General features: G+C 44.0%; 1 protein-coding gene across 2 annotated transcripts in view; it reads right to left on the bottom strand.

Annotated features, from left to right (window-relative positions):
- Positions 1–19,886, bottom strand: part of ACAD11 (acyl-CoA dehydrogenase family member 11) — a 219,130-nt gene that overhangs the window by 143,608 nt on the left and 55,636 nt on the right. For both annotated transcript variants that reach the window (XM_073630360.1, XM_073630361.1), the window contains exons 11-12: positions 15,535–15,673; positions 14,367–14,474 (exon numbers count right to left, since the gene is read on the bottom strand). In XM_073630360.1, the coding sequence (XP_073486461.1) occupies positions 14,367–14,474; positions 15,535–15,673 (247 nt within the window). The remainder of the gene's footprint in view (positions 1–14,366; positions 14,475–15,534; positions 15,674–19,886) is intronic.

The following is a 19,886-nucleotide window of genomic DNA, read 5'->3' as shown; positions in this document are numbered from 1 at the left end:
CCGGTGGAGCTTCTGCAGGCCCCAGACCCAGAAGTGCATAATCATGTAAAAGTACCTGATTCTGCACAGGAGAGCCGCCTTGCCACTGTATATATACAGTATACGGTCGGCAAGCGGTTAAAGTGGAACTTTAGTCAGAAAATTAAGGCCTTAAGTTCTGAAAAATAGTGGCAAGAGAAGCTTTCTGGATCTTTACATTAGACTTTATATCCAGATGGCCTCAATGAGACACCCGAATCCACCCTGATGATTGAATCATACCCCTAAATAGTTGCAATTCAAAGAGGCAGTCAGTCAATCATATGATGCCGAATCTTGTTGTGATGAGTCATAACATAGGAAGTAGTTATAACTCATTGTTCATTAAGGTTATTTGGTGCCACGGTTTGTAAGTCATAGATCCAGCGACATTCACGCTACAGTAACAGGCGATCTCCACCGATGGTCAGTGAGGGAACATGGTCAATTATCATGCATTTAAGGGGGGGTAGTGGAGGGTTTAGTTCAAGGAAATGACGTGCACCCAGTTGTGTGGAGTCTCTTGAAGACAAGGCCCTTTGTATAGCCGATGATTAATAAAACAGTCTCTAAAGGGAGTAATGGTTTTGCCCACATAATACAATCGGCAAGGGCAATGTGATAGATCACATATGCTGAAGTGCATGCAAGTCTATGTTTAATAAAAATCCATTAGCCAGATTGAAGGTGTAAAAAATGTTGTCCATCGAGCATGTGTCTATATGTGCTGCAGTCAGGAAAGCAGTAGCAGCTCATTTTTGCTGGTGGTACCAGGAATGGCAAACCGGAGCAGGTGGCAGTTCAGTTTAGACCAAGTCCTTGAAATTTCTCCCCCTGCAATAGCTGATAATTGGTGGGGGTGACTAGGCTACCGATTAAGATGGCATCACTAGAAATGATAGGCCAATGTGCAGTCACAGCACCTTTGACCAGCCCACTACCACTTGAATACTAAGTGGGAGAAAATACTTGGTCCTGGAGGTTCTTTTCCCTTTGCTGGTCAGTATCAGTAGCTGTTTATGGTTCAGTAGTGCCTCCCTGGAGTATCCACATTCAGTGAATCACTGGACCATGCCATCCAATAGTATTGCTGCAGCGTCAGGGTTGGAGTTGCTCCTAACCACTCTCAGCATTTATGCAAAAGGAATTTGCGCATTTGCACTTGTTGATGTCATGGATGGTAATGATGGGAGGGGTTTTAGGGTATATATGTTGTGTTGCTTAAAGTGGTTGTTAACCCACTGTACTAAAATAGTGTTATCCCCTCTGTATCGTAATAACAATCAGCTGAGCAGCGAGAGCCATTTATTCGGGTACAGATCGGCTGAGTTTTTACATTACACAGACACAGGGACACATGTTCTAATGCTACATAGGAGATAAGAAGATTAATGATCAGATATGAGAGGAGCAGGAGTAGGGGGGACGGGCGCTGCTACGAGCAGGGGGGTGGGGGGGGGGACAGAGGACACAGGCACAGGGAGAGCTGCAGACAGGAGAACATGCAAATAGACCATGATGTCCGGGGGCTCAGCAGCCATGATTATCGTGGTCTGTTTGCAGGGGGGAGGGTATAGCCAGGCAGGATCAGCCAGGTTTTTTAGGGTATACAGGGGGCCAAATGACATAGCACAAGCACTGTGCTGTATAACATGCTTTAAAGGAACAGGATCAGGTTTTGTTTTTTTGGGTTAACAAACGCTTTAACCAATTTGTTGTCCTGAGGAAGACGAGCTTGTGGGTCATCAAAATAAAATCTTCACTGTGTGTTCACCTCTCAAGACCCATGAGTGCCGCTCTCTCTTTTGGACTACATACAGCATCTCACAAAAATAAGTACACCCCTTACATTTTTGTAAATATATCTTTTCATGTGACAACAGAAGAAATTAAACTTTGCTACAATGTAAAGTAGTGAGTGTACAGCTTGTATAACAATGTAAATTTGCTGTCCCCTCAAAATAACTCAACACACAGCCATTAATGTCTAAACCGCTGACAACAAAAGTGAGTACACCCCTAAGCGAAAATGTCCAAATTGGGCCCAAAGATTCAATATTTTGTGTGGCCATCATTATTTTCCATCACTGCCTTAACCCTCTTTTTTTTTAAATTCTGTATTTATTTAAGGCAAAGTTCCTTGACATACAGTGATCACATCTTTTATACAGACATAATAATCAACAAATTCTGTGAATTAAAAGACATGTTCAAGCACATCAATATCGTTTTTAACAGTTCAAGGATTACTTTGTCCATGTGAAAACCATTATGCACAAAAAAGAACCAGAAGGTCTACAATGCCTCTTTTAAAAATTATCACATTAACAAAACCTAAAGAGTAGATCCTTCCAGACTACAGATCATGTATCATTATCTTACTACTAGAAATTGTGTAACCTTTAAGGGTCTTATGATCTCCACATTTATGATACAGCTGTATAGCAGCTGAAGTATCTTCACAAATTTTGAGAGAGAGAGAGAGAGAGAGAGAGAGAGAGAGAGAGAGAGAGAGAGAGAGAGAGAAAAGAACTTGAAACCAAAGAGAGGGGGGGGAGGGAAGGGGGTGAAGGGAGAGTAAGCATTCCATACAGGTTATTCAATCTTATTCCCAGTGCGTTAGAATGTGATTCATTTATGTCATAGATCAGCCATATCTTGCAAGTAGGAGTCCGTACCTGTAAAGTGTCTCCAAGGCCTCCACTTATCCCTGAATTGTTCCTCCGTGTTATGGAGAGTAGCAGTCAGTTCCTCCATGCGGAGTATACAATTGACTTTGGAGTACCACAGGACCCTGGAAGGCGGTTGGGGTTGCCTCCAGAGTGCAGGAATACATGCCCTTGCTGCATTGAGGAGTTGCATTGTCAGAGTTTTTTTGTATTTCCTAATGGGCCTCTCCGACAGATGTAAGAGACATGCAGCCGGATTGTCTTTCAGGTTCACTGAAGGTTTTTAATAGACGTTGCCACCTCCTCCCAGAACAGTCTCAATACTGGGCATGCCCAAAAAATATGGATAATGGTACCAACTGCCATATCGCATTGCTGCCTTAACCCTCTTGTGCTTGGAGTTCACCAGAGCTTCACAGGTTTCCACTGGAGTCCTCTTCCACTCCTCCACGATGACAACAAGGAGCTTGTGGATGTTAGAGACCTTGCGCCCCTCCACCTGCCCTTTCAGGATGCCCCACAGATGCTCAAAAGGGTTTAGGTCTGGAGACATGCTTGGCCAGTCCATCACCTTTACCCTCAGCTTCTTTAGCAAGGCAGTGATCGTCTTGGAGGTGTGTTTGGGGTCGGTATCATGTTGGAATACTGCCCTGTGGCCCAGTCTCAGAAGGGGATCATGCTCTGCTTCAGTATGTCACAGTACATGTTGGCATTCATGGTTCCCCCAATGAACTGTAGCTCCCCAGTGACGGCGGCACTCATGCAGCCCCAGACCATCACTCTCCCACCACCATGCATGACTGTAGGCAAGATACATTTGTCTTTGCACTCCTCACCTGGTTGCCGCCACACACGCTTGACACCATCTGAACCAAATAAGTTCATCTTGGTCTCAACAGACCACAGGACATGGTTCCAGTAACCCATGTCCTTAGTCTGCTTGTCTTCAGCAAACTATTTGCGGGCTTTCTTGTGCATCATCTTTAGAAGAGGCTTCCTTCTGGGATGAAAGTCATGCAGACCAATTTGATGCAGTATGGTCTGAGCACTGATAGGCTGACCTCTCCACCCCTTCAACCTCTGCAGCAATGTTGGCAGAACTCATATGTCTATTTCCCAAAGACAACCTCTGGATATGACGCTGAGCACGTGCACTAAACTTCTTTGGTTGACCATGGCGAGGCCTGTTCTAAGTGGAACTTGCCCTGTTAAACCACTGTATGGTCTTGGCCAGCATGCTGCAGCTCAGTTTCAGGGTCTTGGCAATCTTCTTATAGCCTAGGCCATCTTTATGTAGAGCAACAATTCTTTTTTTTAGATCCTCAGAGAGTTCTTTGCCATGAAGTGCCATGTTGAACTTCCAGTGACCAGTATGAGAGAGTGAGAGCGATAACACCACATTTAACACACCTGCTTCGCATTCACACCTGAGACCTTGTAACATTAACGAGTCACATGACATTGGGGAGGAAAAATGGCTAATTGGGCCCAATTTGGACATTTTCACTAAGGGGTGTACTCACTTTTGTTACCAGCGGTTTAGACATTAATAGCTGTGTGAGTTATTTTGAGGGGACAGCAAATTTACACTGTTAAACAAGCTGCACTTTTTTACACTGTAGCAAAGTGTATTTTCTTTATTGTTGTCACATGAAAAGATAATAAAATATTTACAAAAATGTGAGGTGTGTACTCACTTTTGTGAGATACTGTAGCCGCCAGACCAACTGGAGTGCGCGGAGCGCTTCACGCATGCGCATTGGGGAACTGGGCTTGAAGCCGAAGGGCTTTCTTTGCCGGGTTCCCTTACTGGCAATGGCTGCACCGACAGCCAATCCTAAGATCCACTGCGGTGCCAACATCGTGGGCTCCATGGAAGGGTAAATGTCCATGTATTAAAAGTCAGCAGTTACAGTATTTGTAGCTGCTGACTTTTAATTTTTCGTGGGGTGGGCGGACCTCCACTTTAAGATTCACACAGCTATTCTTCCCTCTCCTTCTAGTTCTTCTCTCCTCCCCTCCCCCTTCTCCTTGTATTTTTTTATATCTCTTGCATTTTTGTTTTTGCTACCCCAATCCCCTGCTCAGATGGTCATTTTTGTTAGAGGACTTCACCAGGTTTTATTCTGCGTCTCATGCATTAGTGCTAAGGCTCTGTTCTTTTTGTAAGCGTATGTGGTATATGCTCTATTGCATTGCATGGTTGGGTCTTTTTTAGCCTGTTCTTAATGGTCAGTCATGTATGGCATTGTATCATCTATGGGAGTGTTTATTCTGTACTGTTTTTGTTTTCAAATAAAGCACTCCTGATTTGTAAAAAAACGAAAGAAAAAGCTTTCACAGAAAAAACAAAAACAAAAAAAAACTGGAAGCTGATTGGATTCTGTGCAGAGATGCACCAGATTTGGCACTCTCCAGTTTTAGTAAATTAACCCCAAGGCGTTTCCCAGTAAAAATGATCTGTACATTACTTCACATGAATCTTCAGTGGGAGTGTGTGAAAAGATGTCTGAAAACATAGGAGAATTAAATGAAAAGTTGTTATTAGTTACAATGTATTCAGCTTGTAAGATGTTTGGTGTGTTTGAATCTAGGATCCTGCATGTATTTTTAAATATACATATTCTTGTAACAACAATAGAAAATGCTTAAAGTGGACCTTGTAAAATTAGGGGTGCACCGAATGGAAACCAAAAATGCAGGATGCACTTTGCCCGAAACCGGCAGTTTTAAAAAAATATTTATATTTTTATACATAAATGTATTATATTCAACTTTTTAATTAATATCATCAATTTAAATTCATATGAATTTATTGTTGACCATTGTTGGTACCATTAGTGCAAGAAAAATCAAGAAAAACGCAGTCTGCAGTCTCTAACCATCTCTTGTATCATGTCCTCAGTTTCTAACCATGTCTTGTATCATGTCCACAGTCTCTAACCATCTCTTGTATCATGTCCACAGTCTCTAACCATCTCTTGTATCATCTCCACAGTCTCTAACCATCTCTTGTATCATGTTCACAGTCTAACAATCTCTTGTATCATGTCCTCAGTCTTTAACTATCTCTTGTATCATGTCCTCAGTCTCTAACCATCTCTTGTATCATGTCCTCAGTCCCTAACCATCTCTTGTATCATGGTCTCAGTCTCTAAACATCTCTTGTACCATGTCCTTAGTCTCTAACCATCTCTTGTATCACGTCCCCAGTTTCTGATCATCTCTTGTATCATGTCTGCAATCTCTTACTAAAACTTAAACACACTGCTAATAGTATTAGCAAAATTTTTATTCGGTGCACCTCTAGCAGACATGATACAGAACATGGTCAGAGACTGCAGACATGATACAAGAGATCAATGCAGCCTCCCCAGTGCCTGTCAGATGCAGCCTGCCTGTGCCCGTCAGATATAGCCTGCCTATGCCCATCAAATACAGCTTGCCTGTGCTCATCAGATGCAGCCTGCCTATGCCAGGTCAGATGCAGCCTACCTGTCAGATGCAGCCTGTCTGTGCCCATCAGATGCAGCCTGCCAGTGCCCGGATCAGAGCGGTGATCTCCCGCTGTGTCACAGAGCTGGAATTGAATTTTATGGCTGCAGTAACAATGTCCCACCTCCTGTGATCAGGTCACACTGATTCAATGTCCTGGCATTGGATCAGTGTGCCGTTAATCACAGGAGGCGGGACATTGTTACTACAGCCACCCGGACAATTTAGCTCCCTGACACAGGGAGATTTTCGCTCTGCAAGGAAAGGAGGATGGAGGGGAGGACTGGGGAGTGCCAGGATGACAACCCCGCAATGGGCGGCACCCAGGGGTTGGCACCTGGGGCAGACCCCGCCCCCTTTTCGGACCTCCATTATCTGTATTTTCTTCTTTTGGCCCCATGCTAAGTTATGAAGAGTGATCAGATGAATTGCAATATATTGCAAAGTCCCTCTTTGCCATGAAAATGAACTTAATCCCATAAAAAACATTTCCACTGCATTTGTGAAGAAGGCTTCAGGGCATCCAAAAAAGTCCAGCAAGCGCCAGGACCATCTCCTACAGTTATTTCAGCTGAGAGATCGGGGCACCACCAGTGCAGAGCTTGCTCAGGAATGGCAGCAGGCAGGTGTGAGTGCATCTGCAGGCGCAGTGAGGAGAAGACTTTTGGAGGATGGCCTGGTGTCAAGAGAAGCCACTTCTCTATAGGAAAAACATCAGGGAGCAGACTGATATTCTGCAAAAGGTACAGGGATTGGACTGCTGAGGACTGGGGGAAAGTCCTTTTCTCTGATGAATCCCCTTTCCGATTGGTTGGGGTATCCAGAAAAAACCTTGTCCGGAAAAGAAAAGGTGAGCGCTACTTGTGTCATGCCAAAAGTAAAGTATCCTGAGACCATTAATGTGGGAGTTGCTTCCCAGCAAAAGGCAGCTCACAGCCTTGAATAAAGAATGGTACAAAAACATCCTCCAAGAGCAACTTCTCCCAACCATCAAAGAACAGTTTGGTGACGAACAATGCCTTTTCCAGCATGATGGAGCACCTTTCCATAAGGCAAAAGTAATAACTAAGTGGCTTGGGGAACAAAACATCTACATTTTGGGTCCATGTCCAGGAAACTCCCCAGACCTTAATCCTATTGAGCACTAGTGGTCAATCCTCAAGAGGCAGGTAAACACCCCCACAAATTCTGACAAACTCCAAGCATTGATTATGCAAGAATGGGCTGCCATCAGTCAGGATTAGCGATGGGCAAATGGTTCAGCCCAAGCATAAGTTGGGGCCGAACTTTCGTTGTTGGTGAATAGCCGAACAAACGGGTCATTCGACTGTTTGTTCGCCCCCCCCCCAACCGACCACAATGCATTGCGGCGCTGAACAGTGCTTTGCAAGACCTGATTGGCTGAAGCAGTGAAAGCTTCAGCCAATCAGTGCACAGAGCACTGTCAGAGTCATGATTGGACACTGTCATCATGACTTTATCCAATCATGGCTCATTCCCGCCCCACAGTATAAAAGTATTCTTTCGATGGCAGCCATTTTCAGTGTGATTTCGGTGTGGAGAGAGATAGAACAGGGCTCTGTTCAGTGCTATTAGTTAATGTGCTATACTGTGCTATTTTGCTTCAATTGTCAGTGTAGAATATTAGTTTAGTGTCAGTCTAGGGATAGTGTGAGTGTAGTGAAGAGGACCAACATTCAGCTTTGCAAAGTTTGCAGCTAGAGTAGGGACAGCTCAGATAGTTTCACTGTAGTGTAGTGTAGTGAGACTGTGTCATTCATACATTCATAAGTGTAGAGTAGGGACAGCTCATAGAGTTTAAGTGTAGTGTAGTGAGACTGTGTCAGTAATCTTGACATTAGTGTATAGCTAGATAGATAGCGTCAGTGTAGCGATGGTTGAACACCGTGTATTCAATTGTGTTACTGCCAGTTTAACGCCATTTACTTCTGTGTGCGTTACTGCCCGTTTAATGCCATATCATTTTGTGTGCATTACTGCCAGTTTAGTGTCATATAGTTCTTTGTGCGTTACTGCCAGTTTAACGCCATATAGTTTTGCGTGCGTTACTGACAGTTTTAACGCCATATAGTTCTGTGTGCGTTACTGTACGTTTGGTGCATTATATTGCAGTATATGATAGTGTATCCATGGAGTGTGTCTGTGTAGTGTGAGTACTTAAATTAAAGTGCACCAAACACCACTTTACATTGATTAAAGTGCATCTACGTACAGATTTCAACTTCTTCTTTACATTTGCTTATAAGCACCGCCCCCTCCCTCCCAATAATGTCTGGGAGGACAACAAGGACAGGCAGACATTCCCTTGGCACTGTAAGGGGACCAGCAACAAATGTGTCCACAGGCAAAAGTGGACGTGGTGACCAGTCTTCATGCAGGGCATAATTTCTTCTGTTTAGTGAGTTTGCCCATGCTATCCAGCCACAGCATGCAGAGGAGGTGGTGGACTGGCTTACTAAACCTTCCTCCTCCTCCTCATCCTCTGTCACGCAAGCAGAGACAAGCGTGCAGTCCCCTGCAGTTGCCAGAGTGGATAAACCTGCCCCCTTGTTCGCATCTATTCCTGCCATAGCCCCAACATCAGCCATTGAGGAGTCAGCTGAGTTATTTGACCACAGCGTCAGCCACTTGCCCCTTGATGATGCCCAGCCATTACTGGATTCAGATGTTAGTTCTGAGGTTGAGGATGACAGGAACATGAGCCTAGCATTCATGTTCCCCAAGCCGCAGCATATTGCCAAGTTGTCTCCAGTGATAGTGATGAAGATGGAGGAGATGGAGATGGAGATGATGATGATGAGGTCACTGATGTGACTTGGATGCCAGATAGAGCAGAGCAGGAAACTAAAGGTGAGGCAGCACAACCCCAAGGAGGCCGACATCAAGAAAGAGTAGAGAGCAGCCACCCTATTCCATCACATTCTGCAGCTGTTATCTCCCGGCCCACTCCCCAAAGCTCAGATGTCTGGGCCTTTTCTAGCAGATGTGTTGCTACCTGCAAACTGTGTCTCAGGCACATCAAACGTGGCAAAAACACCAACCATTTGGGTACCACATGCTTAACAAGGCATTTAACATCCAACCACTCAGCCCGTTGGCAAGAGCACCTAAAAGCCACACAAAAAGGGGCACAAATCTGTCCCTCCTCCTCCTCATCCACTTCAGTCTGCCCCTGTGATACCAAGTCATTACCTTTCAGCAACCTCCACTGACAGGGATGATGGTATAGCACAGGGTGTCCCAGATCCTAGCAGCACATCTGCCAGCAGCACACCACCAGCTGTAGACTGTAGCCTGTAGCCGGCAAACTTCTCTGCCCCATCTGCTGAATGCAAGCTTGTCAAAGCTGTTGGCTCTCCAACTTCTGGCTTTCAGGCTGGTGGATTCTGCCCCCTTCCGTGAATTTGCACAATGTGCTGTACCACAATGGCAGGTTTCCAGTTGCTACTACTTTTCACGTAAGGCCGTTCCATCTCTCTACCATCATGTGCAAAGGAATGTTCTGGCATCGTTGGGCAGACAGTCAGCCGTAAAATCCACCTTACTGCTGACACGAGGTCCAGCAAGCATGGGCAGGGACGATATATTTAGTTCACAGCACACCGGGTAACGCTGCTTGTAATTCAAAAGGATGCAGGACAGGGCTCGGTGCTTCAGTGCTGCAGCTTGTTGTGCCCCCACGTCTCCATACAGTTGGTGGTGATGATGCCAGACCTGTGAGCTCTGCCCCCTCCTCCTCCTCCACCACCTCCATGCCCTCCTCTGCAGAATTGTCCTATGAACATCAGGTACCCCCTAAACGTTCAAAGGGCTATTCCCAGAGTCAGGCTAAAAGGTGCCATGCAGTGCTTCAGCTGGTGTGTTTAGGGGACAGGAACCACACCAGAGCAGAGATTTTTGTAGCTCTGTAGGGACAGGCACAGAGGCGGTTCACACCACACCAGCTGGAGCCAGCAATGGCGGTGTCCGATAATGGCTCAAACCTCCTGTCCGCCCTTAGACAGGGAAAGTTGACATTTGTGCCATGCCTGGCACATGTCCTCAATTTGGTGGTGCAATGCTTCCTAAGTACGTATCCAGGGTTGCAAGATGTACTAAAGCAGGCCAAAAGAGTCATTTCAGCCATTTCAGGCGGTCATACACAGACAGTGCTCGGTTGGCTGAAATTCAGCGGCCTGATTTGTAACAGCCCACCAGGTGGATCTCAACTTTGGGAATGCTGCAGCGGCTATACATGCAGCAGAGGGCCGTCAATGAGTACCTGTGCCAGTATGGCACGACAACAGGCTCAGGCCGCCTCAGCTTTCTTTCCCCATGCCAATGGCTGACCATTAAGGATGCATGCACTGTATTTTCACCATTTGAGGGGGCCACAAGGATGGTGAGCAGTGAATGCATCAGTGTCACAATCCCTGTTGTGTTCCTGCTGGAGCAGAGTCTGCGTGGCATTATGGACAGGGCACTGGAGGCAGAGCAGCTGGAGGAAGAGGAGGACTTCCTTTCCTCTCAAGGCCCACTTTATCCAGACACCATCATGCCTATGTCAGAACACACAGGAGGAGAGAGGGGAGGTGGATGATGAGGAGGATTCTGGCACTTTCATAGGCTTCGAAGAAGAGGAAGATATGCATCAATCCGTAAGCGATGGCTTTCCAACCCCAGGACCCTTGGGAGTAGCACATGGCTTGGAGGAGGAAGTTCCAGATGCTGTCATCCTGAGTGACCCCGAGGAGTCTGCTTCTCAAGCCTCAGCAAATTTGAGACGCATGGGCAACCTCATGCTTCAAAGCCTGCTAAAAGACCCAAGAATACGTGGCATAAAGGAGAAGGATGATTACTGGTTGGCAACCCTCCTTGACCACCATTATAGGGGGAGGGCTCAGAACTCATCCCATCCCCACCGAGAGTGCAGAAGATAAAATCTCTTGAGAACACCTTAAAGAGGATTTTATTGAACATTTTTCCTGATTCCAGTAGGTTACGGTGTCGTGGAAAATGTAGTTTTGAGTCTTGTGTTGGTCAAGAGAGGAGCGTTGGAGAAGGCGTCTGCCTAAGTGAGGCATTTCGGAATCTTTTTAGTCCTCGCCGCCCAGGGCTGTCAGCTTCCACATCCCATCGGCAGCGTCTGCATCACATGGTGGACTATTACCTCAGGGCGAAAACAGAGATGGAGAGCTTTCCAGCTGACGATCCACTGACTTACTGGGTCATGAGAATAGACCACTGGTCAGAACTTGCCCAGTATGCTATTGAGTTGGTGGGCTGCCCTGCATCCAGCGTGCTTTCAGAACGGGCATTCAGTGCTGCAGGAGGCTTCGTTACTGATCTGTCCACAGACTCCATGGACCGTTTGACTTTTATAAAAATGAATCAGTCCTGGATTACCAGCTATGAAGCCCCTGATGCCGATGTCACTGATTAAGTCTTTTTGGGATGTTTGGAATCTCTGCAGGATTTCGAGGCTGCCTAGCTTTGAGGGTGTTCAATCATTTCATCTAGAAGAATGTTTTTGGTATAGGTTTCATGTGCACAATTAACACCCAAAGGCCAATTTTTCTGCACCTGTTTTACAGGTGCATATCATTGCAATTTTTTACAGCAAGGCCAAATCTTGCTTTCATCAAGAGTACCTCTATAGGGTTATGGTGGGAAGGCGCCACCGACACCCAAAGACCAATTTTTCTGCCCCTGTTTGACAGGTGCATATCATTGCAATTTTTTACAGCAAGGCCAAATCTTGCTTTCATCAAGATTACCTCTATAGAGTTATGGTGGGAAGACGCCACCGACACCCAAAGACCAATTTGTATGCACCCATGACACCAGAATGTATCCAAAAAATCTCTAAACTTGTTCCCAGTGGCCTCATCATACACACTGGCTCCCCAGCTGTCGCTGAGCAAAATAAAGGCAGGTTGCAGGGAAAATGTCTTTTTTTAGGCTTTATAAATGCAATTATTGCTGCAGCAGATTATAGATATGGTACAGATCTGACACTTTGCAGGTAGACTAAGGGGACCCCCCCAGGCACTATATTGGAAGGAATTTTTTATTTTTATGCTTTCACTTTAAAAATCAAAAAAATCACGGCTCATTTAAAAATTACGTTTTTCACAAACTTTTTTTATTGATACATTTCCCCCAGGGCAGAACCCGGACCCCTATAACCATTGTATGCCCAATTACTTGCATATAAGCCTTCAAAATGGGCACTTTTTGACGTTCGGGTCCTATTGACTTTAATGGGGTTCGTTATTCGGGTCTGAATTTTCGCAGTGTTCGAAAGCTCTGGTGCGAACCGAACAGGGGTCAATTCGGCCCATCCCTAGTCAGGATGTGACCCAGAAGTTGATTGACAGCATGCCAGGGCGAATTGCAGAGGTCTTGAAAAAGAAGGGTCAATACTGCAAATATTGACTGTTTGCATAAACTTAAAGGGGTTGTAAACCTTTGTGTTTTTTCACCTTAATGCATTAAGGTGAAAAAACACCTGGCAGTGACCGGCCCCCCAGCCCGTTTTACTTACCTGAGCCCTGGAACTTGACCCACCTGGGACGCACTGTCTCTCTGCCCGGGTTCTCGGCTCTTGATTGGATAGATTGATAGCAGCGCAGCCATTGGCTCCCACTGCTGTCAATCAAATCCAATGATGTGGGCGCCAGGGGGCAGGGCCGAGTCATACATTCGGCGGCTATGGATGCCGAATGCTGGACTCGGGAGCGCACCCGTATGGTAACCCCTTCGGGGAAGCGCTTCTCCTAGGGGGTTATCTGATGTGGGGAGGAGCCACGAGAGCCGCCGGGGGACCCCAGAAGAGCAGGTTCGGGGCTACTCTGTGCAAAATGAGCTGCACAGTGGAGGTAAGTGTGATATGTTTGTTATTTTAAAAAAAAAAAACGAACCCTTACAGTCACTTTAATGTATTTGTCAATAAAAGCCTTTGACATTTATGAAATGCTTGTAATTATACTTCGGTATATCATAGGAACATCTGACAAAATTATCTAAAAACACTGAAGCAGCAGACTTTGTGAAAATTAATATTTGCGTAATTCTCAAAACTTTTGGCCACGGCTGTATTGTTGAAAAAGGACACTGGTCCATCGTACAGCGATATTTACGAGGGAGGAGAATTGGATCTAATAGGCTGACCAAACATTTTTACTGCCAAGATCAAGTGGTTGTAAAGCCACTTTGTAAAGTATATACAATCCCCTCTGTTAGAAAACGTTCTATGCTGCAGTGTATGTTCTTTGTAAAAAATATGCAGATTTTGACCTCATTTCATAGTGCCGCTTGGCGTTCACCTGACTGCTCACTGCTGCCTCTCCCAATGTGACAGCTACAGCGGGAGGGGCTGAGAATCCCCTGCTGACGTCAGTCATGAGGAGGGGTGGAGAACAGTGAGAAGTCACGTGAGCACTGAGTGGTGCTATGAAATCAGGAAGAAATTGGCATATTTTTTTTACAAAGAACATACACTGGAGCATAGAACATTTTCTAACAGAGGGGATTGTATGTACTTTACAAAGTTATTTGAGCAGCAGGAGGGGAGGGTGGGCACTGTCAGTAGCTGACAGGAGGGGTGGAGGGGAGAGAGGACAGAGGAGAGACAGCAGGTGATGGAGGCACGTACTGTAAACTGAACACGGTGTTAGGGCTCAGCAGCCATGACAAACTGTGGTCAGTTTACAGGGGGGGGGCACAACCAGGCAGGATCAGCCAGGAATTTCAGGCGTTAGAAAGGGCCAAATGACACAGCACAAACACTGTGCTGTATAACATGCTTTAAAGGAACAGGATCCATTTTTTTTCTATGGTTACAAACACTTTAACTTTAGGCTCTATAAAAAAAATTTCCTAGATCACAGGATTCATCCAGCCATTTCAAATACATTTAGTGCTTACTCTTACTGTCCAATACCAATAATTCAGACATGCCCTGGGCAACTAGTGAGTGCATCCATACATATCAGCTAGCTTAGAATAAGAAATATTTTAATAAAGTTGCTTGTCCATCAGTGTCAGTGAAAAAAAGAAATGTGACATATACATGAAAAAGACTCATTCCTCTTTTTGCAAGCATCTATAGAGAAGTAGTTACTTCATTTGATGAGCAGAGGAGACCATCCTTTAGCACAACCTGGTCTAAAACGCTCATACCTGTCATGCAGAAACAAGACTGAATTTCTCCAGCAAGAAGAGGTTCCAGCCACTGCTTCTTCTGCTCCTCAGTACCGTACATGTGAAGCACCTCCATGTTGCCTGTATCTGTAGATGACAATTGTAATCATTTACGATACAAAATTCTGAAATCATTGAAGGAACAAATTACTTATCCACATACTAACAGAAAAAGTATCACAACTTGACCCTAAAGTGTTACTAAGTCCAGGACCCTGCATTCACCTTATCTGGTCTCCCACAGCACACAGAACATAGTAATGCATTTTTTTTTATCAGCAGTATATAGCAGTCTTGTGACTTCTATCAGTGCCTGGCTGAGCTCTGGTTAGAGCTTTTAGGAGAGTTTTCATTCTCCTCTGACTGTCCTATGAGGCTGCATGATTCCTAACCCTCTGTCTGGACAGTGCTGATTGGCCTGTGCCGATCACATGCACTGTCCCAAAGAAAAAAACTCTCTAGCAATACACACCAAACTGAGCATGTGCAGAATGCCCCCAAGGCTCTGTTCTATCAGGAGATGGAATGGGGATTGTGGAAGAAGGGGAGGGTCAGAGAATACAGGATCAAACAGCCTTTTTACACAATGCAGAGGATTAACCCCCTAGGTTCCACAGTGAGTATAACAAGTATGCTTTACTGCATATACAGACTGATTTTACTGTTGTGGGTTTAGTAACACTTTAATATCACCAGTCTCATGTAATGAGTGAGTTCACACAGCTGTAATAATATGCAGGATATAAACATTTACTTAGCACTGCAAAAAAAAGAAAGCTTTACTCCCAACTAAAGATTGGGAACCAATTAGAGTCATTCCCAAGCATGTAAGCACTAAGTTAGCAATGACATAAGGATCACATACAAGCAAAGAGCTTCATTTAGCAAACTGTGCTTTAGGCTGAAGGTGACAGTGTGCTGCCGTTTAATACTGTAATTGTCTAAAATATTGTTTTTTTTTTGTTGTCTATTTGTCAGCCTTTAAAAAAATTAAGTGTACTAAATGTAAGGGGAAATACCGTGCATAGCATATCTACAGATATAAAAAAAAGTGTAAAAGGTATAATTAACAATTTACAGTCTGTCATATATGTTTTACATTAGAATAAAGGCAATTACTGCAGCAATATACTGTTATAATGATTACCTGGTGCTTGGCAGTTAAAAACTTCTGGGGCAAAGAAACATTTTCCAGATTCCTCGGCAATAAAGGCATAGTCAGTCTGGCTTAGACCACTTACAGATGGAAGGAACAGGTTCCACAAGCCTTCAGATTTAGCCAATACCTAGAAGCAGAATAAAGACAATTTTTATTGGTATTAGGTATCTGTTACTGGCATAAAGCTGCATAACAAGGATGCAAGGACAAGGATTTTTTCCGACGGATGTTGGCTCAAACTTGTCTTGCATACACATGGTCACACAAAGTTGTCGGAAAATCCGATCATTCTGAAAGCTGTGACGTAAAACACGTACGTTGGGACTATAAACGGGGCAGTAGCCAATAGCTTTAATCTCTTTATTCATTCTGAGCATGCGTGGCACTTTGTGCGTAGGTTTTGTGTACACACGATCGGAAATTCCGACAACGGATTTTGTTGTCAGAAAATTTTATAGCAAGCTCTCAAACTTTGTGTGTGTCGGAAAATCCGATGGAAAATGTGTGATGGAGCCTACACACGGTCGGAATTTCCGACAACAAGGTCCTATCAAACATTTTCCGTCGGAAAATCCGACCGTGTGTACGGGGCATAAGGCTTCAAAAACAAATCCAGTAGAGAGATAGCAGCAACATTGGGAGTGGCCAAATGAACAGTTTGGTACATTCTAAACAAAGAAAAACGCACTGGTGAGCTCAGTAACATAAAAAAGCCTGGGCGTCCATGGAAGACAACAGTGGTGGATGAACACAGGATCCTCTTTATGGTAAAGTGGTAAAAAAAAACCCATTCACAACATCCAGACAAGTGAAGGACACTCTCCAGGAGGTGGGCGTATCATTGTCAGTCTAGCATCAAGAGAAGACTTCACGAGAGCAAATACAGAGGGTTCACCACAAGGTGCAAACCTTTCATAAGCCTAAAGAATACAAAAGCCAGATTAGACTTTGCCAAAAAACATCTAAAAAAGCCAGACCAGTTCTGTAAAAGCATTTTTGGACAGATGAAACTAAGATTAATCTGTACCAGAATCACGGGAAGAAAAAAGTGTGGAGAAGGCTTGGAACAGCTCATGATCCAAAGCACACGTCGTCATCTGTAAAACATGGTGGAGGCAGTGTAATGGCATGGGCATGCATGGCTTCCAGTGGCACTGGGTCATTGGTGTTTAATGATGATAAAAGAGAAGACAGAAGCAGCCAGATGAATTCTGCAGTGTTTAGAGATATACTGTCAGCCCAGATTCAGCGAAATGCAGCAAAGTTGATTGGACGGTGCTTCACAGTACAGATGGACAATGATTCAAAACACACTGCAGAAACAACCCAGGAGGTTTTGAAGAAAAAGAAGTGAAATATTCTGCAATGGCCGAGTCAATCACCTGATCTCAGTCCAACTGAGCTTGCATTTCACTTGCTGAAGACAAAACTACAGGCAGAAAGACCCACAAACAAAGAACCACTGAAGACAGCTGCAGTTAGAGCCTGGAAAAGCATCAGAAAGGAGGAAACCTAGTCTTTGGTAATGTCCATTGGTTCGAGACTGCAGCCAGTCATTGCCAGTAAAGGATTCTCAACAAAATGTTAACAATAAAAAAAAAATGTATGATTATATTCATTTGTCCAATTACATTTGAGCCCCTGAAAATGGGGGAGACTGTGTATAAAAAGGGTCACAGTCCCAAAAATTTGTATTTGATATTTATGTTCAACCCCTTGAACTAAAGCTGAAAGTCTGCATTTTAAGTTAATTTGGATTGTTTTGTTTTAATTGTATTCTGGTGGCATACAGAGCCAAAAGTATGAAAATTGTGCCTGTGTCCAAATATATATGGACCTAACTATATGTTGTAACAAACAGAATAAGACTGAAATATGACCACAATCCATCAGCGCCCTTCACACCTGTGTGGCTGTATACTGTGCATTAATGTGCATTATGTCACACCATAATGTGTTTTGCGCTAAAGTGGTTCTAAACACTAAGGGTACTTTCACACTGAGGCGTGTGGGCGCTGACGGTACAGCAGCGCTAAATATAGCACCGCTTTACCGTCATTTTAGAGGCGCTATTAGGCCACTAGTGGGGCGGTTTTTCTGGCGGGTTTGCAGCGCTGTCCCATTGTTTTCAATGGGAAAGGGCGCTTTAGGAGCGGTAAATACACCGCTCCTACAGCAATCCAAAGGTGCGGCTTGCAGGACTTTTTTGACCACCCTGCAAGCGCACGGCTCCAGTGTGAAAGCCCTCGGGGCTTTCACATTAGAGTGCATTGAACGGCTCTTTCAGGGAGCTTTGCAGGCGCTATTTTTAGCACTTTAGTGCCTGCAAAGTGCCTCAGTGTGAAAGCAGCCTAAAGGTCTTTTACCTCAATTCATTCTCTGCATTAAAGTGTCATTAAACCCAAATCATTATAAACTGCCAATACATGCTATAACACATTATGAGCATACTCACTTTGCCACTAGAGCGTTTGTTTTTTGTAGATTGCAAAAAATCATGCTGATCCTGCTGTTCACAGTCCCTCCCTCCTTGTCTTTGTCCCCACTACAGCCTGAGACTGTACAGACTGACCATTGTCACATGTAGAGAGCATGCTCCGGTTTCAGTTTCCTTCTAAGCTGTTCATTTTCTTATCTGTGTAACCCACATGACTGTAAAGTCACACATGTGGTTGTATACACAGTGGTAAAAGACACTCCCCCCCTTCATGCCCTTGTATTGCTAAACACTATGGGGGTGAAATATTAAATGGCGATTTATGGAGGGTTCACCTCCCTACTAGTCCCAGCACATACACACCACTGACACAGGCTGGAGGGGCGTGACACAGGGGCAAAGTAAAAGTTGTGGTCAGTCAACTTAACCACCCGAACTCTAGAAGGTTTTACCCCCTTCATGACCAGGTCATTTTCTGCTATTCAGCACTATGCTCCTTTAACTGGCACCTGCATTGATATGCAACACTGTACCCAAATTAAATTTATAGCATTTTTTTCATACACATAGAGCATTCTTTGGGTGGTATTTGATCACCACTGATTCAAAAAAACAAAAAACAAAAAAACAAAAAACAATATTTTCTATTTTCTGTTATGTACATATCCAATAAAATCTAATGTCTTCATAAATTTAGCCCAAAATGTATTCTGCTACATACCTTTGGTAAAAAAAAATCCAATAAGTGTATATTAATTGGTTTAAAAGTTATAGCGTCTACAAACGATGGCATATATTTGAAAACTGACCAATCCTGATGTACTGATGGACTATCTCATTTCTTGAGGGCCTAAAATGCCAGGACAGTACAAATACCCCCAAATTACCCTTTTTTTTTAGAAAGTAGACAGTCTGAGGTATTTAGTAAGAGGCATAGCGAGTTTTCTGAAGCTGCAAATTTTTGGAAAAATTAAGAAATTAAATCATTTCTTTTTCACATTTTTTTTTTACATACTGTCACCAGTGTAACGCGGCATCATCATATTTGAGGGGGTACGGGGGACAGGGGACGGGGAACGGGGGGTGATCAGGGATACTGACTGGTGACAGTATGATTAAAAAAATAAAAAATGTTTTTCAATTTTTTAAACTTTTTTTAACATTTTATTTCATTAGTATATATTTTTTTACTACTTTTTTGCATGCTCTCATTAGATTAGTTGTAACCATAGTAACTTTATACTATTCTGGGGGGGGGGGATCAGGGATTTTTTTTCCTACCTTGATTGCTGTTAAATAATGATCATTATAACAGCAATGTTTTCAACTGTCATTCATGACAGCTATGATTACTAGTGATCTGTGATGGGCTACAGCTAATCACATGGTACAGGGTGCTGTGATTGGCCCAGTTACAATGTGACAGCTGTGGGCCAATCACAGCATCACTATGCAGGAAACACAGCTGTTACAGTGGGGATTGAAAGTTTGGGCACCCCAGGTATTAATGTGCATAACGAAGCCAAGGAAAGATGGAAAAATATCCAAATGGCATCAAATTACAGATTAGACATTCTTATATGTCAAAAAAAGTTAGATTTTGTTTCCATCATTTACACTTTCAAAATTACAGAAAACAAAAAAATGGCGTCTGCAAAAGTTTGGGCACCCTGCAGAGTTAATATCTTGTACTGCCCCCTTTGGCAAGTATCATAGCTTGTAAACGCTTTTTGTAGCCAGCCAAGAGTCTTTCAATTCTTGTTTGAGGTATCTATGCCTATTCTTCCTTACAAAGGTCTTCCAGTTCTTTGGGATTTCTGGGCTGTCTGTCACGCACTGCTCTTTTAAGGTCTATCCATAGATTTTCAATAATGTTGAGGTCAGGAGATTGTGAAGGCCATGG

This window comes from Aquarana catesbeiana, linkage group LG05, assembly GCF_042186555.1.
Source record: "Aquarana catesbeiana isolate 2022-GZ linkage group LG05, ASM4218655v1, whole genome shotgun sequence".
Lineage (NCBI taxonomy): Eukaryota > Metazoa > Chordata > Amphibia > Anura > Ranidae > Aquarana > Aquarana catesbeiana.
This window is presented reverse-complemented; position numbering and strand designations above follow the sequence as displayed.